Consider the following 16,518-nt stretch of genomic DNA (forward strand, 5'->3'; position numbering starts at 1 on the left):
TCTGTGCTGAGCCCATGCCCTCCGGTTTCCTAGGGACGTCATTACAGGCAGGCTGGCCTTGTGCCAGGTGCTGCCCCCCTTGTCTCGGCCAGGGCACGTTTGTCTGAGACCCCTGGTTTGTCTACATTGCAATGCTGGGAGCAAGTTTTAGTCCCCAGGGAAGCTTGGGGGTTCCTTCTTGGGTTTCATCAGATTTGGGTTTTATTTACTTGTTTGTGTCCTATGTGGCTTGGGCTGGACACCACTGTCTAGAACAAATTATATCAGTCCTCATCTGCAGCAGCCCCCTATCCCATCCCTGCACCAACCTCCACCCCATACACACAGAGCTCTGACCTGCAGCCCCCCGCCATTCAATTCCTGCCCTCCCCTCACCCCACCCCACCCCCAGCTCTGCCGGTGCCCTTCTGGCCTGACCTGCAGCCCCCCGCCGTTCCACTCCTGCCCTCACCCCACCCCCAGCTCTGCCGGTGCCCCTCTGGCTTGACCTGCAGCCCCCCGCCGTTCCACTCCTGCCCTCACCCCACCCCCAGCTCTGCTGGTGCCCCTCAGGCCTGAGCTGCGACACGCCTGCTGTTCCGGTGGTGGTCCCCCATAAAGAGACGTCGGTCTTGTTGAGTTGTGTGGCAGTGTGGTGCCTGGGACACTTAGCTAAGCCAGCTCCCTGCTATGTTACATTTTGCTATAACAAAGGGGTCCAGAGTCTGAAGGCCAAACCCTCTGTGCCTTCTTGTCTCAGAGACCGTTTGGTTTTTGAGCTCTTAACCTCCACTTCCTTGCTCAAGGTAGCCATGAAACCAAAGGAAGGTGGGTCAGCAACTCCTCAAAGGCTCTGTGAGCTGGGGAGGAGAAGGAGCTCATGCAGTGAACACACCCACCACAGAGCAGAAACCACTCCATGTGCTTGACCTCTTCGGGCTCGCAGGACAAGAGGTTGCCCTGGAGCCAGCCTTTGTTGCAGTGCACTGGGCTGCTGCCGAGTCGTCAGGCCAGCTGGGCGTCCTGTCTGTGAGGAGAGCTTTCCTCCAAGACTCGCAGCGTGATCTTGGGTAACTTCTGTTTCAGAACCAGGACGACAGCACCTCCAGCAACCCCTATGCTCTGACGAACACCGTAACACCGCCATTGCCCACCTTCGCCCGGGTCTCTAATGCCTACGGCTCCTACCAGGATTCCAACATCCCATTTCCACGGACCTCTGGAGCCAGGTTCTGTGGTGCAGGTTGGTCTGACGGCTGGTTTAGAGCCATCCATCAAGGGATCAGTCAGCTGATCTGCCTGCTGGAGATCCCCCGGACAGTGGGCACTCACCCTGGAGCAAAGGCAGGCTTTGGTCGCTGGCCCCCCAGCTGGTAGGGGGCGAGGTTAGACAGCCAGGGCTGTCCGTTCTGTAGGAATCGCACTAGTTCGCAGCTGCTCTCGGGCCACATTGTGAGCGGTGTTTGGTGTGTGAAACTGGGAGACAAAGAAGAGCTGAAAATATCTAGAGCCACCTGCTGGGCTGGAGGTGCTGCTGCCTGTCAGAGATAGGGGGGTTCTGGTAGTGTCTTGGGCATGAACATAACCCCCTCTCCAGCAGCAGGTTGGCATCTGCATGCCTTCCCGTCTGTGGCACAGCATGTTGGCTCCTCCCCACAGCAAACTGCTGCATGTGTTTTGGCTCCTTGACCCTCTTGTTACCTATCTCCTGTGACTGGGGCTGGTGGGAGAGCTGCCCTTCCCTTCCCCCAGGTTGAACCCTTGCACACTGGTACCTTCGTTCCCAGCAGTAAGCTCCCAGCATGCCAGCTGGGAGCCTGTCCGTTAGTAACTCCTGCTGCCTAGCCCTCATGGGAAGTGAGGGCACAGTCATAGAATCATAGAATATCAGGGTTGGAAGGGACCCCAGAAGGTCATCTAGTCCAACCCCCTGCTCGAAGCAGGACCAATTCCCAGTTAAATCATCCCAGCCAGGGCTTTGTCAAGCCTGACCTTAAAAACCTCTAAGGAAGGAGATTCTACCACCTCCCTAGGTAACGCATTCCAGTGTTTCACCACCCTCTTAGTGAAAAAGTTTTTCCTAATATCCAATCTAAACCTCCCCCATTGCAACTTGAGACCATTACTCCTCGTTCTGTCATCTGCTACCATTGAGAACAGTCTAGAGCCATCCTCTTTGGAACCCCCTTTCAGGTAGTTGAAAGCAGCTATCAAATCCCCCCTCATTCTTCTCTTCTGCAGACTAAACAATCCCAGCTCCCTCAGCCTCTCTTCATAAGTCATGTGCTCTAGACCCCTAATCATTTTTGTTGCCCTTCGCTGGACTCTCTCCAATTTATCCACATCCTTCTTGTAGTGTGGGGCCCAAAACTGGACACAGTACTCCAGATGAGGCCTCACCAGTGTTGAATAGAGGGGAACGATCACATCCCTCGATCTGCTGGCTATGCCCCTACTTATACATCCCAAAATGCCATTGGCCTTCTTGGCAACAAGGGCACACTGTTGACTCATATCCAGCTTCTCGTCCACTGTCACCCCTAGGTCCTTTTCCGCAGAACTGCTGCCTAGCCATTCGGTCCCTAGTCTGTAGCGGTGCATGGGATTCTTCCGTCCTAAGTGCAGGACCCTGCACTTATCCTTATTGAACCTCATCAGATTTCTTTTGGCCCAATCCTCCAATTTGTCTAGGTCCTTCTGTATCCTATCCCTCCCCTCCAGCGTATCTACCACTCCTCCCAGTTTAGTATCATCTGCAAATTTGCTGAGAGTGCAATCCACACCATCCTCCAGATCATTTATGAAGATATTGAACAAAACCGGCCCCAGGACCGACCCCTGGGGCACTCCACTTGACACCGGCTGCCAACTAGACATGGAGCCATTTATCACTACCCGTTGAGCCAGTCATTAATAACTATCTTCCCAGGAGGGCGTGTGCCAGGTAGTGACCTTCTCAAGGGGCAGATTAGGGTCTGTTTAAGAGCTCTTGAATTGTGGAAAGTTGCTTTAGATGCAGGAGTGACTCTCCCTGCATTCCAGTTTGAAAGTCTCGTGTGCCAGGGTAGTACAATGTAACACAGCCACACTCGTTTCACCTGACAAAGTGAAGCAGGTTAGTCCAGGCAGCTTGGATCTGCTAAGCCTGCTGTGCCATGCCAGCAGGCAGGGCGTACTGGGCTGAAGAAGGTTGTTGGGGGCACTACCAAATGGGCGTAGACTTACAGGTACTTCATATGTACCACCTCTCTCTTCATCTTGTGCTGGGCTACACTGCAAGTCTGAACAGTGAGAGCAGCTCCTCTCTGTCTAGTTATTTATCATCACTGGAGTATCCGAGTGCTTGACAAATGACAGCGCAGAGTTACAGCTCAAGGACAGGGCTTCTCCTTCTCCTCCTCTCCTTGGAGCCAGCTGTGAGGAGCTGACGAATTGAAAAGCTCTGACATAGCTGGGCTCTTTATTTTGATGGGTTCAGGGAAGTAGATTTGGCTTGAGAAAAATCAGATTGTCTGGATGGCATTTACAGACCAGGATGAGCTGAGGGGAGAGGGGCTGGGCTGGTTTGTGGGCATCCCGCCACATGCCTCATTACTGTTGGTGGGGTTTGTGTGCCTTAAATCCACAGGCATCACTGTGAAAGCTACCCCTCTGGGCAGGGGAAAGGGCTGCGAAAGTTCAGATCCTATCTGCGCTGAATGTGGTTTTATGTCCTGTCTCCACAGGTTACCTGGTATATTTTACAAGACCCATGACAATGCACCGTGCAGTCTCTCCTACAGAACCTACTCCCAGGTGAACACAAAGTCACGCATTTCAGCAAAGCCTGCAAAATCCCCCTATATTACACCGGTGAATGGAATGGGTTACCTAGGGAGGTGGTGGAATCTCCTTTCTTTATAGGTTTTTAAGGTCAGGCTGGACAAAGCCCTGGCTGGGATGATTTAGCTGGGGTTGGTCCTGCTTTGAGCAGAGGGTTGGACTGGATGACCTCCTGAGGTTCCTTCCAACCCTGATATTCTATGATTCTATGAATGGATTTGCCAGTGACTGGAGCTAGGGGCTAGAGGCTGGGAGGACAGCAGCTCCTGAGCCACTGGTTTTCACTAAGTCCAGTTGCTAGTGCCTTGGTCTCAGAAAGTATAAGAAGTCAGAGATGCTGGCTGCTTGCTTCAGCTGAGCTTTCCCATGTTAATACATGCCAGAAATAATAGTGGTGCCAGGCTAGTGACATGCTGTAGCTGGAACTCCCATGGTCGTTTGCCAAGGGTAAGTTACTGAAAGCTTGTTCTCTTCTTTGGCAGATCTCTGTCGGCTTTATCGGCCTATCATAGTGGCCTGATCACGCCGATGAAGATCCGTACGGAAACCCCAGGCAATCTGCGCTTGTACAGTGGGAGTCCCACCCGCAGTGAGAAGGAGCAGGTCTCCATCAGCTCCTTCTACTACAAGGAGAGGGTAAGGGCCTGGCCAGGAAACCTTTCCCAATGCCTGTAACAACCTGCCTTCCTTGTCTCTAGCCCATTAGCGTCACTGCCCTTAACCACATACATTAGTGCCCAAGGAGCTTCTTCATTCTACTAGGGACGCGTTCCCTTATGAGCCGCTCTGGTGAAAAGTCACCGTGGCTTGGCTCCTTTGTGTTGTTTCTCTGTCCATTGATCACTCCTCTGTTTTGACTGGCCCATTTATTTCAGCTTCCCTCTGAACTTGCTGTTCGTTGGACTGATTCCCTTGCAGAGGTAGGCCTAGCATAACCAAGGTGCTCCCTGTGCTGCTGAACGCAGAGCTCCTATGAGCAATGTCTGTGGAGGTTGCAGAACAAATGGGGACTGCTCTAGAGCCTCTGGAGTGAGGATCTCCATAACCAGTTGGCCTGTGTCTGCTTTCCCTGACATGCTCCAGGGTAAAGAACCAGGCCTCTGGTACTGGCTCAGTGAGGCACTCCAGGGGGAGCTGCCTCCATTTCTAGATGGGGTTGTCAGTGGTCACACCTAGATGCCCCAGTTGGCGATGGTGGCCCATCTTGCTAACTGCTGTACACACAGACTGTGACAAGACGTCCCTGGCCCAGCTGGATAGGTTAAGTGCACCTGTTACCATTGCAGAGTGGGCTAGTCCGGACTCAGGAAACCTTTTGGGAGTAGTGGCATGTTTTCTCACCATTGTGTCCTGTTACACTGGGGGAAGAAGGGCTGAATAAGTGAGGCTGCAAGAAGTTCTAAAAGAGCAATTTGGTGGCAGGTCCAGAGGGGCCTATTGTGCAGGTGTTGTGTGAGTAACCAGCCTTGCAGCCTGTTACAGGGTGAACTGACATGCTTGAAACAAAGAATTCAAAGAACCGTATAAGCTTATTCACAGAATGCCTTAACATTCCAGACTTCCAAAGTAAGTGGCCCAAGGCCTGTGCTCAGGTATGGAGTTTCTCCTGCAGCAGTGGATGGCTTCCCAGATGCCTAAAGCAGGACAAAGAGATGCCTAAGAGCCTGAGTTTTCCTCACTGTTGGCCTGGGGAGTTAGTCCTGGCCTCTTGTCCTGGCAGGGCAGCAAAAGAGGAACTGATTTTCCAGCAGCCTGCTTTAATTGTATTTCCTCATGGACAGAATGTCCAGCAGTCGCCACTTTGGGTCTGTATTATGCTCAACTGATAGGCAGTAGAACGTTCAGCCATGGGCGGAGCCTCTGGGGGGACCTCTCCTCATCAAAAGCTCTTCCTCCATATAGACCCCAGTAGGCTCTCTTAGCCCTGGTCTACACTGGGGTCGGGGGGGGGGGGGGGTCGATCTAAGTTACGCAACTTCAGCTATGTGAATAACGTAGCTGAAGTCAGCGTAGTTAGATCGACTCACCGTGGTGTCTTCACCATGGTGAGTCGACAGCTGCCGCTCCCCCGTCGACTCTGCCTGCGCCTCTCGCAGCGCTGGAGTATGAGAGTCGATGGGAGAGCGCTCGGGGATCGATTTATCGTGTCTAGACTAGACACCATAAATCGATCCCTGCTGGATCGATCACTGCCTGCCGATTCAGCAGGTAGTGAAGACACACACTTATTGTTCTGCCCATATTCTACTCAAACTTCCTTTCAGTGGGCACTGCTGTGTTGCTGCCTGATCATTAGCATTCCAGCCTATCCCCGCCTTCACATGAGTCTATTTGAAGAGCTGCTCCCTCTGTCCTCTGTAGTATGCTTGTCCCTGACACACACCTTGCTAACATGCCAGGCTAGTGTAAAAATGTGCACATAAGCATGTGGGTGTGATTTTTATGGGACCTGCCTCTCCAGCCCATGGACTGATGGTGACACAACCGTAATATGTCCAGGAAAAACCTATACAACCAAGCACATGTGTGTTGTTGTGTTGGGTGAAATACAGATAGACTCATATGTCCTCCTCTCCCAGCCCTGCAGGCTTTCCTTTGTCCAGGCTACTCTAAGAGCAGGGCAAGAAAGTAAGAACCGCACACAATGTTGCTGCAGGTGAAAAAGTCACAGATACTTGTCTGTAGGCAGAAGAGTCATGGAATGAGATTTTCTGACTTCTCAGAGTTTGATCTCCCAGCCTTCCTGTTATATTAATGGTTTGGGTTTTTTGAATCATTAAATTTTAGGATTAGGAAGAAAAAATCTGGATCTTGTCAACTCCTTGCTCTGGAGGATCGATTGGTTTTAATACAAATGTAAATGGGCCATTTAAACCATCAATTTAAATCACCAAGTGGAAAGCCTGAATTTAAATAATTGATTTTTATCAACTTTTCCATTTGTACTTTGGTTATTTTCTGAAGAAAGGTGCTTTCTCTTTGGTTGATATAACCATTAAAACATGTTCATTTACAACTAAATAGAGCCTTTTCACTAGGTTTGGTACATCTGTTTGCTTCCTGGGAGAGTTCACTATAACTATATAGACTTATTTAAGCAATGATAGTTTAATATTTTCAGATTCTTATTAACTGTAGATTTTTAGTATATTAGAAAATGGTGAATGAGATATTGCTTATTTACTAGATAATAAACATTTTGCTCATGAACTATATCAAGGTGCATTAGGATGGTAACTAGAATTAAACACGAAACAGCAAATATAATTTCTTTTGATTTAGCAAAGCAAACTTTAAATGTAAATAAACTTCTCTGACCAAAACACGTTTCACATTTACAACTAAATGATTAAACAGAGGATTTGACTGTAGTCAGTGAATTAAACTGATTATTTCAGGTCAGCCTGGGAACATTTTTAGATATGCCTCAGTGAAAGTGACCTGGTCCTTGTCCTACATTCCTAGTTTTCCCCTAGTCTCTTGAAAATGAGAGTGTCTCCTAAATTACCTAGGCTGATTTGTGCCATATTTATAAAGTTTGACCTCAAAAGTTAAATGTTTTTCTCCTGGTTCTTTCTTTCATATAGAAAAGCAGCCTTTTGATTTTTTTTTTTATAGAGGCTTATGGATTCAGCCTATTTATTTTTATTTAAATGTTTTAAGAGATTATGATTAAATTTAGGCCTTAACATATTTTGAGTTAATGAAATCTGAATGAAATGAATTCTGAATGTATTTAAACAACAAAATAAAAAAAATCCAATTTAAATAAAAACTGCTTTTGTTTAAAAAAAAATCAATTTTATCTCCCCTGGATGTAAAACAAAATCCCCTTCTAGCAGAGACCAGCCAAGTTAAATTTCAGTCAAAAAAATGAATACTCCAGGAAGATAACTAGGTATTTAAACTGCAAATAGCTCTGCGGCCATATCCATAGCAGTCACTACCAAAGGGGTGGCTGGAATCAACAAACATTGATCAACGTTGCTGAACACAGAATATACTCTAGTGTTCCTGGAGAGGCAGCTAAGCTACTGAGATCTCTAAATGAAAACTGAAAATGGGTCTCTGAGAATTAATGTGCCGCCCCTCCCCACCACCCTCAACCCCTAAAAAAGTGACTCACAATTATTAGCCAGGAAGAAGGAAAAGTTGGGTTTCTAGTAGAAGTTTCACCAGCCAACAGCAATACGATTAGTGTCAATGGAGAGTTGTAACTTTCTATTGTTTCGTTTGTATAATGCTAGTACCCAAAGGCCTCTGGGGCTCGGAGCACCCAGCACTGTGTAAACATGTAGTAAAAGGCAGGGCCTACCCTGAGGAGTTTACAAATCAAGGTCCTGATCCTGCAAAGAACTGCACAGCGCCATTGACTTGGATGGGCTCCATCCTCATGGTTTTCTCTGCGAGGTTGGAACTTAAGTAATTTCAAGAAAAGAAAGTGTTTGGGAGTTCTCTCCAGGCTCATGTGGAGAGCACAGCCTCCTTTCCTGGCTCAGGAACTAGCACCATCAGCTTCTTGCCCAAATCCGTTCCATGAGAGAAACATGGCATCCCCTCCATGGTAATAGGACAGTGGATGGATTTGCCTGATTTCTCTGACGTCCGTGGTCTTGTTACTTTGCACTCACGTGCTGGTATCAAAGCTTCAGAATCCACACTACCCGGCTGGCAGATCTGAACATTACAAGCCCAAAGACTGAGATCTCATCCAAGGGGAATCATCCAGAATAGTGCCGCTGCCCGTACACTGGCACGAGATCTGTACAGCAAGGGCATGTGCCAGACTCAGTACTACTTTGAGGCACTATAAATGAGACCGTCCAATGGTGCCTTCAGTAGAAGTTATTTGAGTGAAGCAGAGTAGGGGAATCTTAATTCTCTTTCTCTGCTTGTCTCAACTATATTTAATTTCTCACTGCTGGGCCCTCCCTCCTCCTCTTGTGAAGGTTGTTGCAGGTGCCTGCAACCGAAGGAGGGGTAGTTCTCCTGGTAAGCCTTTCTCTGAATCCTCCCAGCGTGACTCTGTCTTGCTGAGCCATGCAACAAGCTGAATATGAACAACTCTCTCATGGTGGTGTAGTTTACTGCCTTGTGGCTGTTAAAGCTCTTTGTGTGAGGATGGTGGTGATGGAAGAAATGTTCCAGCAATGAGAGACAGGGTCAGGTTGTATGAGAGGCTCAGACCATGGTTGACAGCTCTGAGTGTCCTTTATAGGCTGAAAATGGCTTGGCATGCTATTGCAGACAGCAGAGATGAGCAAGATGTCCCCTTTCTCCTTTTGACTCCAACCCATTTGTACTCGAAGTGGTTTTGAATCCAGATCAAGGTTTTGTATTTATTCAGGAAGCATACGGTTCATCCTTAAGGCTACTGGAAATAGTCTGTGTTAGAATTTTTTTTTATAAAGGCATACTTTGACTGTATAACACGAGTCAGTGAATGTGACCAAGATTATGCTGATCCAACTTGAATGCAAAAAGGAAGGAAGGGAAAATCTTACTGGATCCGATCAGTCCCCTCTGCCCCCATAGTCCCTGGGTCTGGTGCCAGTCTGCTCCTTACCGTCTGTTCACCTGTCCTTTGGTCCACTTCACTATTAAATGGGGCGTCCCTTTGCTGGGTTAGTGTACAGCCTGGGAGCTTTTCCTGATAGACTAAATTTGTCTTTCACCATTACTCCTAGTTATCCCCTGCCCCAGCCTTGCTGGCTCAAAGGAGAGAGAACACAGCCACAAAGAAATCGGACCATTTGGCAGCTCCCACAAGGGCATTGTAGTAAATCAGATGTCAATGAAATCAAATCAGTGCAGAGCTTCTGGGTCTGCTATTTTTTTCTCAGGATCTCTAATTGTAGCTCTTGTCGTTGGCCCATCCATTCGACTGAAAGTAAAAGAGGAATCTTTAGGCCCATTGTAAGATCCCCATTTTGGGGATTTTGCAATAAACACTGTGCCAGGTTCCAATGGCCGACGTTCCTGCAGGCCCCAAGGGAGGAGCAATGTGAGCAGCTGGGTGCCTGAGGAGCCTGCGAGAGAGCTCCTTACCTTACCTGGCCCAGTATCTCCAGCCCAAAGGCAAACAGCCTGGCTTGCTGCTCAGCTTGGGCACGGCCCTGCTATGGAGTCAGCTGAGCCATGAATTCATGGGCTCTGTTAGCAATGGCGTCGTCTTTAGTGTCAATGCCTGTCAGCCCTCTCATGCTGGAAACCCTTTGTGAGCTCCTCACATGGGCTGCTTAGAATCATAGAATATCAGGGTTGAAAAGGACTTCAGGAGGTCATCTCGTCCAACCCCCTGCTCAAAGCAGGGCCAATCCCCAATTTTTGCCCCGATCCCTAAATGGCCCCCTCAAGGATTGAACTCACAGCCCTGGGTTTAGCAGGCCAATGCTCAAACCACTGAGCTATCCCTCCCTTCCCCATAGCATTCTTGGTCTGCCTTTGTAGTCCTGTGAACACACAGGAAAGTCTCCCTTTCACCACCCCTGACTGCTCTCCAGGTAGCACACCAACAGTCTGCCACAGCATTGTGGGTTCTGGGGCCATGGCAGGCACCAGCTATGTTAAATGTCATGTGATCAGGCTGGTGCTTAGCTCTATGCTTCCAGCACCCTAGTGAGGAAGTATTTTCTAGTGCTTAGAACAGAGGGCTGGGACTCAAGAGATCTTGGTTCTGTCCTCGCTGTGTGACCCAGAGCAAGTCTCTTCACCTCTTTGTGCCAGTTACAATAATATTCCTCCACCTCAGGTGGGAGGCTTAGCTCATTAATGCCTGGAGAGCACTGAGGTCCTCCAAAGGAGCCAGTGACGGGCCGAGAGACAGCAGCCCCCTCCCTGCAGAGCCTATGGCTAATGTCACACTGCAGAAGGAAGGGGTGATGCTTCCGATTGGACCTTGATTTGAAATGGCCCTTTGTGGAACGCTGTGGAGTAACAAACTACAGGCCACAATGCCCCTTGGTCCCTCGGTCCGGGCTTTTTTGGATTTTAGTTACTTATTTATTTTCTTTTTCTTGGTGCCTTTCTTCCTTTCTCCTCTGGGGTGTAATGTTTTCATGCGCAGATGTCTCTTCGCTCTGCCCGGCGGCGCTGGTCCATACAAGCAATTAACGACTTCCCGGTACTGTGTGCTGTGCTAATGCTCTCCTTCCCTCACCCTGTCTTCTGCCCAAGAATAAAGCACTCCCTGCCTGACCTAGGATAACCTGAACAACAGGCTGTTCCATTATTAGACCCAGTGCCAAGAAGGGGTAGATGGGGTCATGGAGTAGGGGAGTTGCACTATACACTGTACCTAAAAGAGTCCAGAGAATCAAATATAACACTTCTGAATGGGCAGTAGCATCTGTAGAGACACAGATCCCAAACTGTAAGAGTATACTAGTGGGCTTGTCCAACCCAGCCTTCTGATCACGAAAAGGCTGCTGAGGGAGATCAGAGAGGCTAATAACATAGTAGAAAAGGATGTACTTTACTTTCAAGGAGTAAAGGGAGCAATTAAGGAGGCTAAGGACATTGCAGAAAAGCTAAATGATTTCTTTGCACCACTGTGAGGATCCGTGAGTCCTGAACCCATGCCCACAGGCGCTCAGGCCACTACTGGATCCACACTACCACCTAACAGCTCTACTACTGACTGGAGAATTGGAAGCTGTCCACTAAAGTTACTGCCCAGAGGGACCTGATGGGAGGAGCTCATGAGTATGCTGTTTAAGCTAGAAAGAGACACAGGAAGTTGTCTGTGCAACAGGTTGGATCCTGGCTTGCTGCTACAGACCCTGACTCCAGCCTTGTCCCCAGTTCCTAATTTTGACCCTGCCCTATTTCCGGCTACTTGCTCCAGTCCCTGAATCCTATCACCCTGGTGACTGACTGCTCTAGCTCTGACGAGGCTATGGCTCTTTGGTTTCTGAATCAGCACTGGTGCACCTGTTTCCTGTCTGACCCCGCCTCCAGCTTTCAGCTCCAACACCTGACTCTGGACATACCTGTTGGCTTCTAGTTCCTGAACACTGCAGTGATCACAAGGCCAGACCGCCCACATCCCAGTCATTGGTACCAGTCTTCCACAGACCCTGACAATCAGTCAAAACAACCGAGGAGGAGGGGTCACGCCTGTCCCAGGCCTTCTCTTTTCAGATAAGGACAAGGGGTCAGAGATGGAGATTTCAAAGAGGTACTGGAACAAACTGCTAAAGAGCAGCAAGTCTCCTGGACTTTGCAGCATCATCCAGCCATTTTAGAAGAAAAATTCACTTAAAAAGGAAGTGGTTGAGCTGCTGACAGAAACCTGCTATCATGAAAATCAGCTGCTGGTTTTTAATTCAATAGATTTGTTACCCTTCGGTCCTACCTCTAAAAAAGCAGTAGGGATTATTTTGGGAATGACAGAGCAGTAATCTGTAGTTCAGTACCGGGTACATGGTTGAGCTCTTAATTAAAAATAGAATTATGGTACACCTAGAGGAACATGATATGATAGCGACAGACCGGCATGGCTTTTGTAAAAGAAAATTGTACCTCCGTAATCTACTACAACTCTATGAATGTGTCACCAAAATAGTGGCTGAAAGAGAACAGAAAGACATAATTCATTTGGACTTTCAAAAAGCCTTTGACAGAATCCGTTGCAAGAGGCTATTAAGGAAACCAATATTCTGATAGGGTGAGAAATAAAGTTTTGCCGTGGATCAGCAACTAAGACAGAAAACCGAGCTAGGGGAAAATGGCCAGTTTTCCAACATGGCAAAAGTTTAAGTGAGATGCTCCAAAGTTCTATCCTCAGGCCAGTGTTCAATTTATTTTTCAATTATCTGGAAAAGGGAGTGAGTAGTGAGGTGTCTAAATGTGTGGATAACCCATCATTGCTTAGATGAGTCAGGACAGGAGAAGAGGAACCTAATTTGAGTGAGGAACTACAGAAGGACCTAACCAAGCTAGGTGGCTGTTCAGCACAACAAGAGGTGGAAGGAATTCCACAATGAGAGAAGCAAAGTAATGCTCACTGAAAGGAATCCTCTGAACTGAGGAGTGTGGAGTGAAATGTAATTGCTCAGGAAGCAGACCTGGGCATCACTGAGGACAATGCAATAGAAACCTCTGCTCAATATGCAGTAGTCACAATGTCAGGATGTGTAAAGACTAGTGCTATCCATAGTATTAAGGCATTCTAGAAATCAGTCTACCAAAATGTTAAACAGAAAAGTAGACACTGTCGAAAATAAGTGTCTGAAAAATTCTAAATGTTGGAAGGAAAGACTTCACCACCAATGTAGAGATCTGAGAAATTACTCACCAACATCTCATTTCCACTAGAATTAGAAGAAAGCCCTGGTTGAATTTGGGGCATGTACTTTGGATGCCAAGAGACAAACTCCCCTGGGAAGCTGTCAAGTGGAAAGCAGCTGGTGTGAGGAAACTCGGGCATCCTAGGGAGAGCAGACCAGTCAGTCTTACCACCGTACAGCAGACAATGACAGAGCGGAATAGCAGAGTCTAGATTCCACTCTGTGCCCCAGTATTGGCACAGGAAGGATGTCATGTGATGATTGTATAAACCAATAGCACGCCCTCACCTGGAAAACCGTGTTCAGTGCCAGTCACCCTGCCTCAAAAGAGATACAGAAGAAATCGAAGGGGTTTTTGAAGACAGGCAGCTAAAATAGTCAGAGCCACGAGGGGAATTCCATATAAAGAGAGACTCAAAAGATGGAACTGTTGAGTTTTAGAGAGGAGGAGACATGATGGAGGGATACAAAACAATGCATCATATGGAAAAAGTGAATTACTTTGTTTCATAACCAAGAGCTGGGGACAGTCAGTGAAACCCCATAAGCAAATGTAAAACTGATAAAATATTTTTATGCACTACATAACTATCATGTGGCCTTTCTTGCCACCAGAGATCACTGAGACTGAGAACTTAGGGGGAGTCAGAGAACAATTAGACACTTATTAGGATAATGAGATATCCACCAATTACATGAGAGAGGCACCAAACCATCCTGCTTCAGGGCAGGAACCAGCCACTAATGATGATGAGGGTCAGGAAGAAATAGTCCCCAAATGGACAAGTTTTTCCGTAATTGCCCACTTGGGATTTTTTTCCCCTTCCTTGGAAGCTACTGGGACTGGCTACCAGGGCAGACATTGCAAATAGCAAATCTTAATGTTGCAGAGAAGCTTGTTCTAAAAACCCTGGCAGTTTGGTGGCCAGGCAGGTTTCGGACACCTGTAATTGGAGTTTACTGGGGTTTGTTGTTCAAAATACAAGGAGGAGAACTTTTTGAGCAAGAAAGACTTGACAAACACACTGCGCCCCCCTGGAGATTTCATGAGAAGCAGCTTGAACCTGATCTGGAGCTCAGTGAACTTAATCCTTGGCATTGTCTGCATTCTCCCCTCCTTCTATCTCTCCACCCCATTAAAAGAAATTTAACCCTTGAACCTCTCTATCTCTGATGTGCCCCTACATTTCATGGGGCTACCTAAGACACTGCCTGTGTCAGCAAGATCCTGAGGGGAGACATGAATGTTCAGTAGCCCCGTTCCAAGAGGAGCATGCAGGATTTTGTAACCTGCTCTGCTGATTATGCAGGGATAATTGTGGTTGCTACAAGCAGTCGGTGGCTTATTCTTGGGCTGTCTGTTTCCACATTTAACCCGTTTACTGCCATCATTATCACCTCAGATTGCAGCAAATGGCACCCTTGGGCTAGCTGTGCAGTCATTACTCAGGGCTGTTCCCCATAGCCATCCCCTTCCCCATGACTGTCTGAACACTCTCGGTTCCTTCCTCTTGATGCTCAGAGGAGCTCAAGAATCTAAATTCACTGTCACTAGCTATTTCCTTTCTCTCCTGCCTCTCCTCTCGGGCTCTCTGAAGCAGCTGAGGAGATGCAGTTCCCACTGGCTTGGATTCTAGATTGCATGAAGGTAGAGGTAGAAAGGTTGGGGACAAATGACCCAAATTTTCCACCTGCAGCTTCAAGTACAATGGGGGCAGGCTCATTAATTGACAGTTGAGCACCACCCATTATGTTCCCGGCCTCTTTAAACCTGAGCAGCCAATTGCAGGCTAGTGTATCATGAAGGCAGTGGGGCGCCATCAGCCTGTGGCAGAGCCCCCAGGGAGAAGCGCATTTCCTGTGCCTCTTGAATGCTGTGGACAGAGGGGTGTCTTTAAACCATCGAGGACAATGCTCCCTGGGAAACAAGTTGAGCAAAAAGGGAGATGGAACCTTGTGTGATCTTTTCCCAAGCCCCGTGGAATGACAGACCCAAACACGGGACACTTCTGACCTTGGGTAATCCTGCCTTAAAAGTGCCCAAATGTTGCCCAACTGAGGGCTACTCTTGTTGTTTGCCAATCATTTGGACCAAGGTGGAACATCACTTGGGACCTGCAGTCTCCATGGGCTTCACCTCACTATTACAGGTGAAGGTTGATATGGCTCACGTTTGGCTGCCCACGCCAAGGCTGACATCTCCTGCTGATTCCTTGGCTTTCTGTCCTACTGCCACTGGTTGGTTGAAGCAAGCAGGACTTTTAATCGGAGCTATCTCCACAGGCACAGCTCCGGGGGGTGGCGGGGACAGAAGCTGTAGGGTAGGCAGGGGTGTGGGTTTTGTAACCGCCATGTCATCTAGCTCTACTGGTGGAGCTAGGCCAGTGAACAATCCTGGGTCCAAATTTTGCAAGTATGTAGACAGCCCTTATCCAAGGGAAGGGGGAAGATTTGATTGACAGGCCCAGTAATCAGTTAATGTCTTCATTGTTTTGCCTGCCCTGTTGACATCTAGCAGTGTAAATGATCCATTCGTGGAATATCCCATTCTTCCATCCTCATCCCCCTCCCTCCCCCCCCCCCCAAAAGTGACTGTTTACTTGTGGAAAATGCTGTGTTTTGTCCATGTTCTGAGTCTCCAAAATGCCTCCCTAAAGGTAGGCGGGGTTTGAATCTGCTTTCAGTGACAGAAGGGCAGTGTGTGTGTGTTTCAGAGGAACCTACTTCAGTCTGGGAGAATTGTCCATCTGTGAGTGCTGCAGAGCAGATGGAATCCTCTCCCCTGCTGGGGCCCGCTAGTTAACGGGTGGCCACTGTGTGGTACACTGCTCTCCAGAGTACTCTGCTGGCATACCTCTGCCAGAGTCGGTGGCATTACACCTGCAGAGAACAGGCCCTGCGCCTGCAAACTTGGGTTCAAACATCTGCTCCCTTCTGACCCAAGGAGGTTCCTGGTCAATGCTGCGTGGGGCACAGAGTGGGGAAGCATGCATGCTATAGCGCAAAGCACGTTCTCCATTTCCTCCCCTCCCCCCATGCGCTAATGGCTACCTACTGTAAAACATTGATACTTCTGTGGGTATCCTCCAAATAGATCCAGCCTGCTCTGGGAAGTCTGTCGGCATTTCCCATTGACTCCAATGAGAGTAACGTCTGGCACGCAACATATTGATCAGTTTCAGGGAGCAGTTCAAGGAACTACCGGACTAAAGGCAAGCCCTGCATATCAGAGAGGACACTGGCCCACACCCTACAGAATGATCCCACTCAGAGATGAATTCTGATGCTTTTAGGAACAAATACACAATGCTGTTGAATGTCAAAATTTCTGCCCCGATTCTCTGGGGTTTGCACAGCTGGACGTGAGGGCAGAGCCCTGGTAGCTGGATTTTCAGAGGTTCTGAGCAGCATCCACAGCACCCCTTTT

At 48.3% G+C, this 16,518-nt stretch overlaps 1 protein-coding gene across 4 annotated transcripts in view; it reads left to right on the top strand.

The window, feature by feature from the left end:
* The window catches only part of WDR59 (WD repeat domain 59), an 83,903-nt gene that overhangs the window by 50,589 nt on the left and 16,796 nt on the right, over window positions 1-16,518 (top strand). For 2 of the 4 annotated variants that reach the window (XR_012641539.1, XM_074968314.1), the window contains exons 16-18: window positions 1,066-1,222; window positions 3,705-3,774; window positions 4,284-4,437. Coding sequence is in view for 3 of the 4 variants with exons in the window: in XM_074968314.1 (XP_074824415.1) it covers window positions 1,066-1,222; window positions 3,705-3,774; window positions 4,284-4,437 (381 nt within the window). In the remaining variant the exon portion in view is untranslated. Of the gene's footprint in view, window positions 1-1,065; window positions 1,223-3,704; window positions 3,775-4,283; window positions 4,438-10,867; window positions 10,925-16,185; window positions 16,304-16,518 lie in introns of those variants that run through there. The other 2 variants (XM_074968315.1, XM_074968313.1) reach the window with 2 other exon arrangements.

This window comes from Natator depressus, chromosome 12 (genome assembly GCF_965152275.1).
Source record: "Natator depressus isolate rNatDep1 chromosome 12, rNatDep2.hap1, whole genome shotgun sequence".
Classification (NCBI taxonomy): domain Eukaryota; kingdom Metazoa; phylum Chordata; order Testudines; family Cheloniidae; genus Natator; species Natator depressus.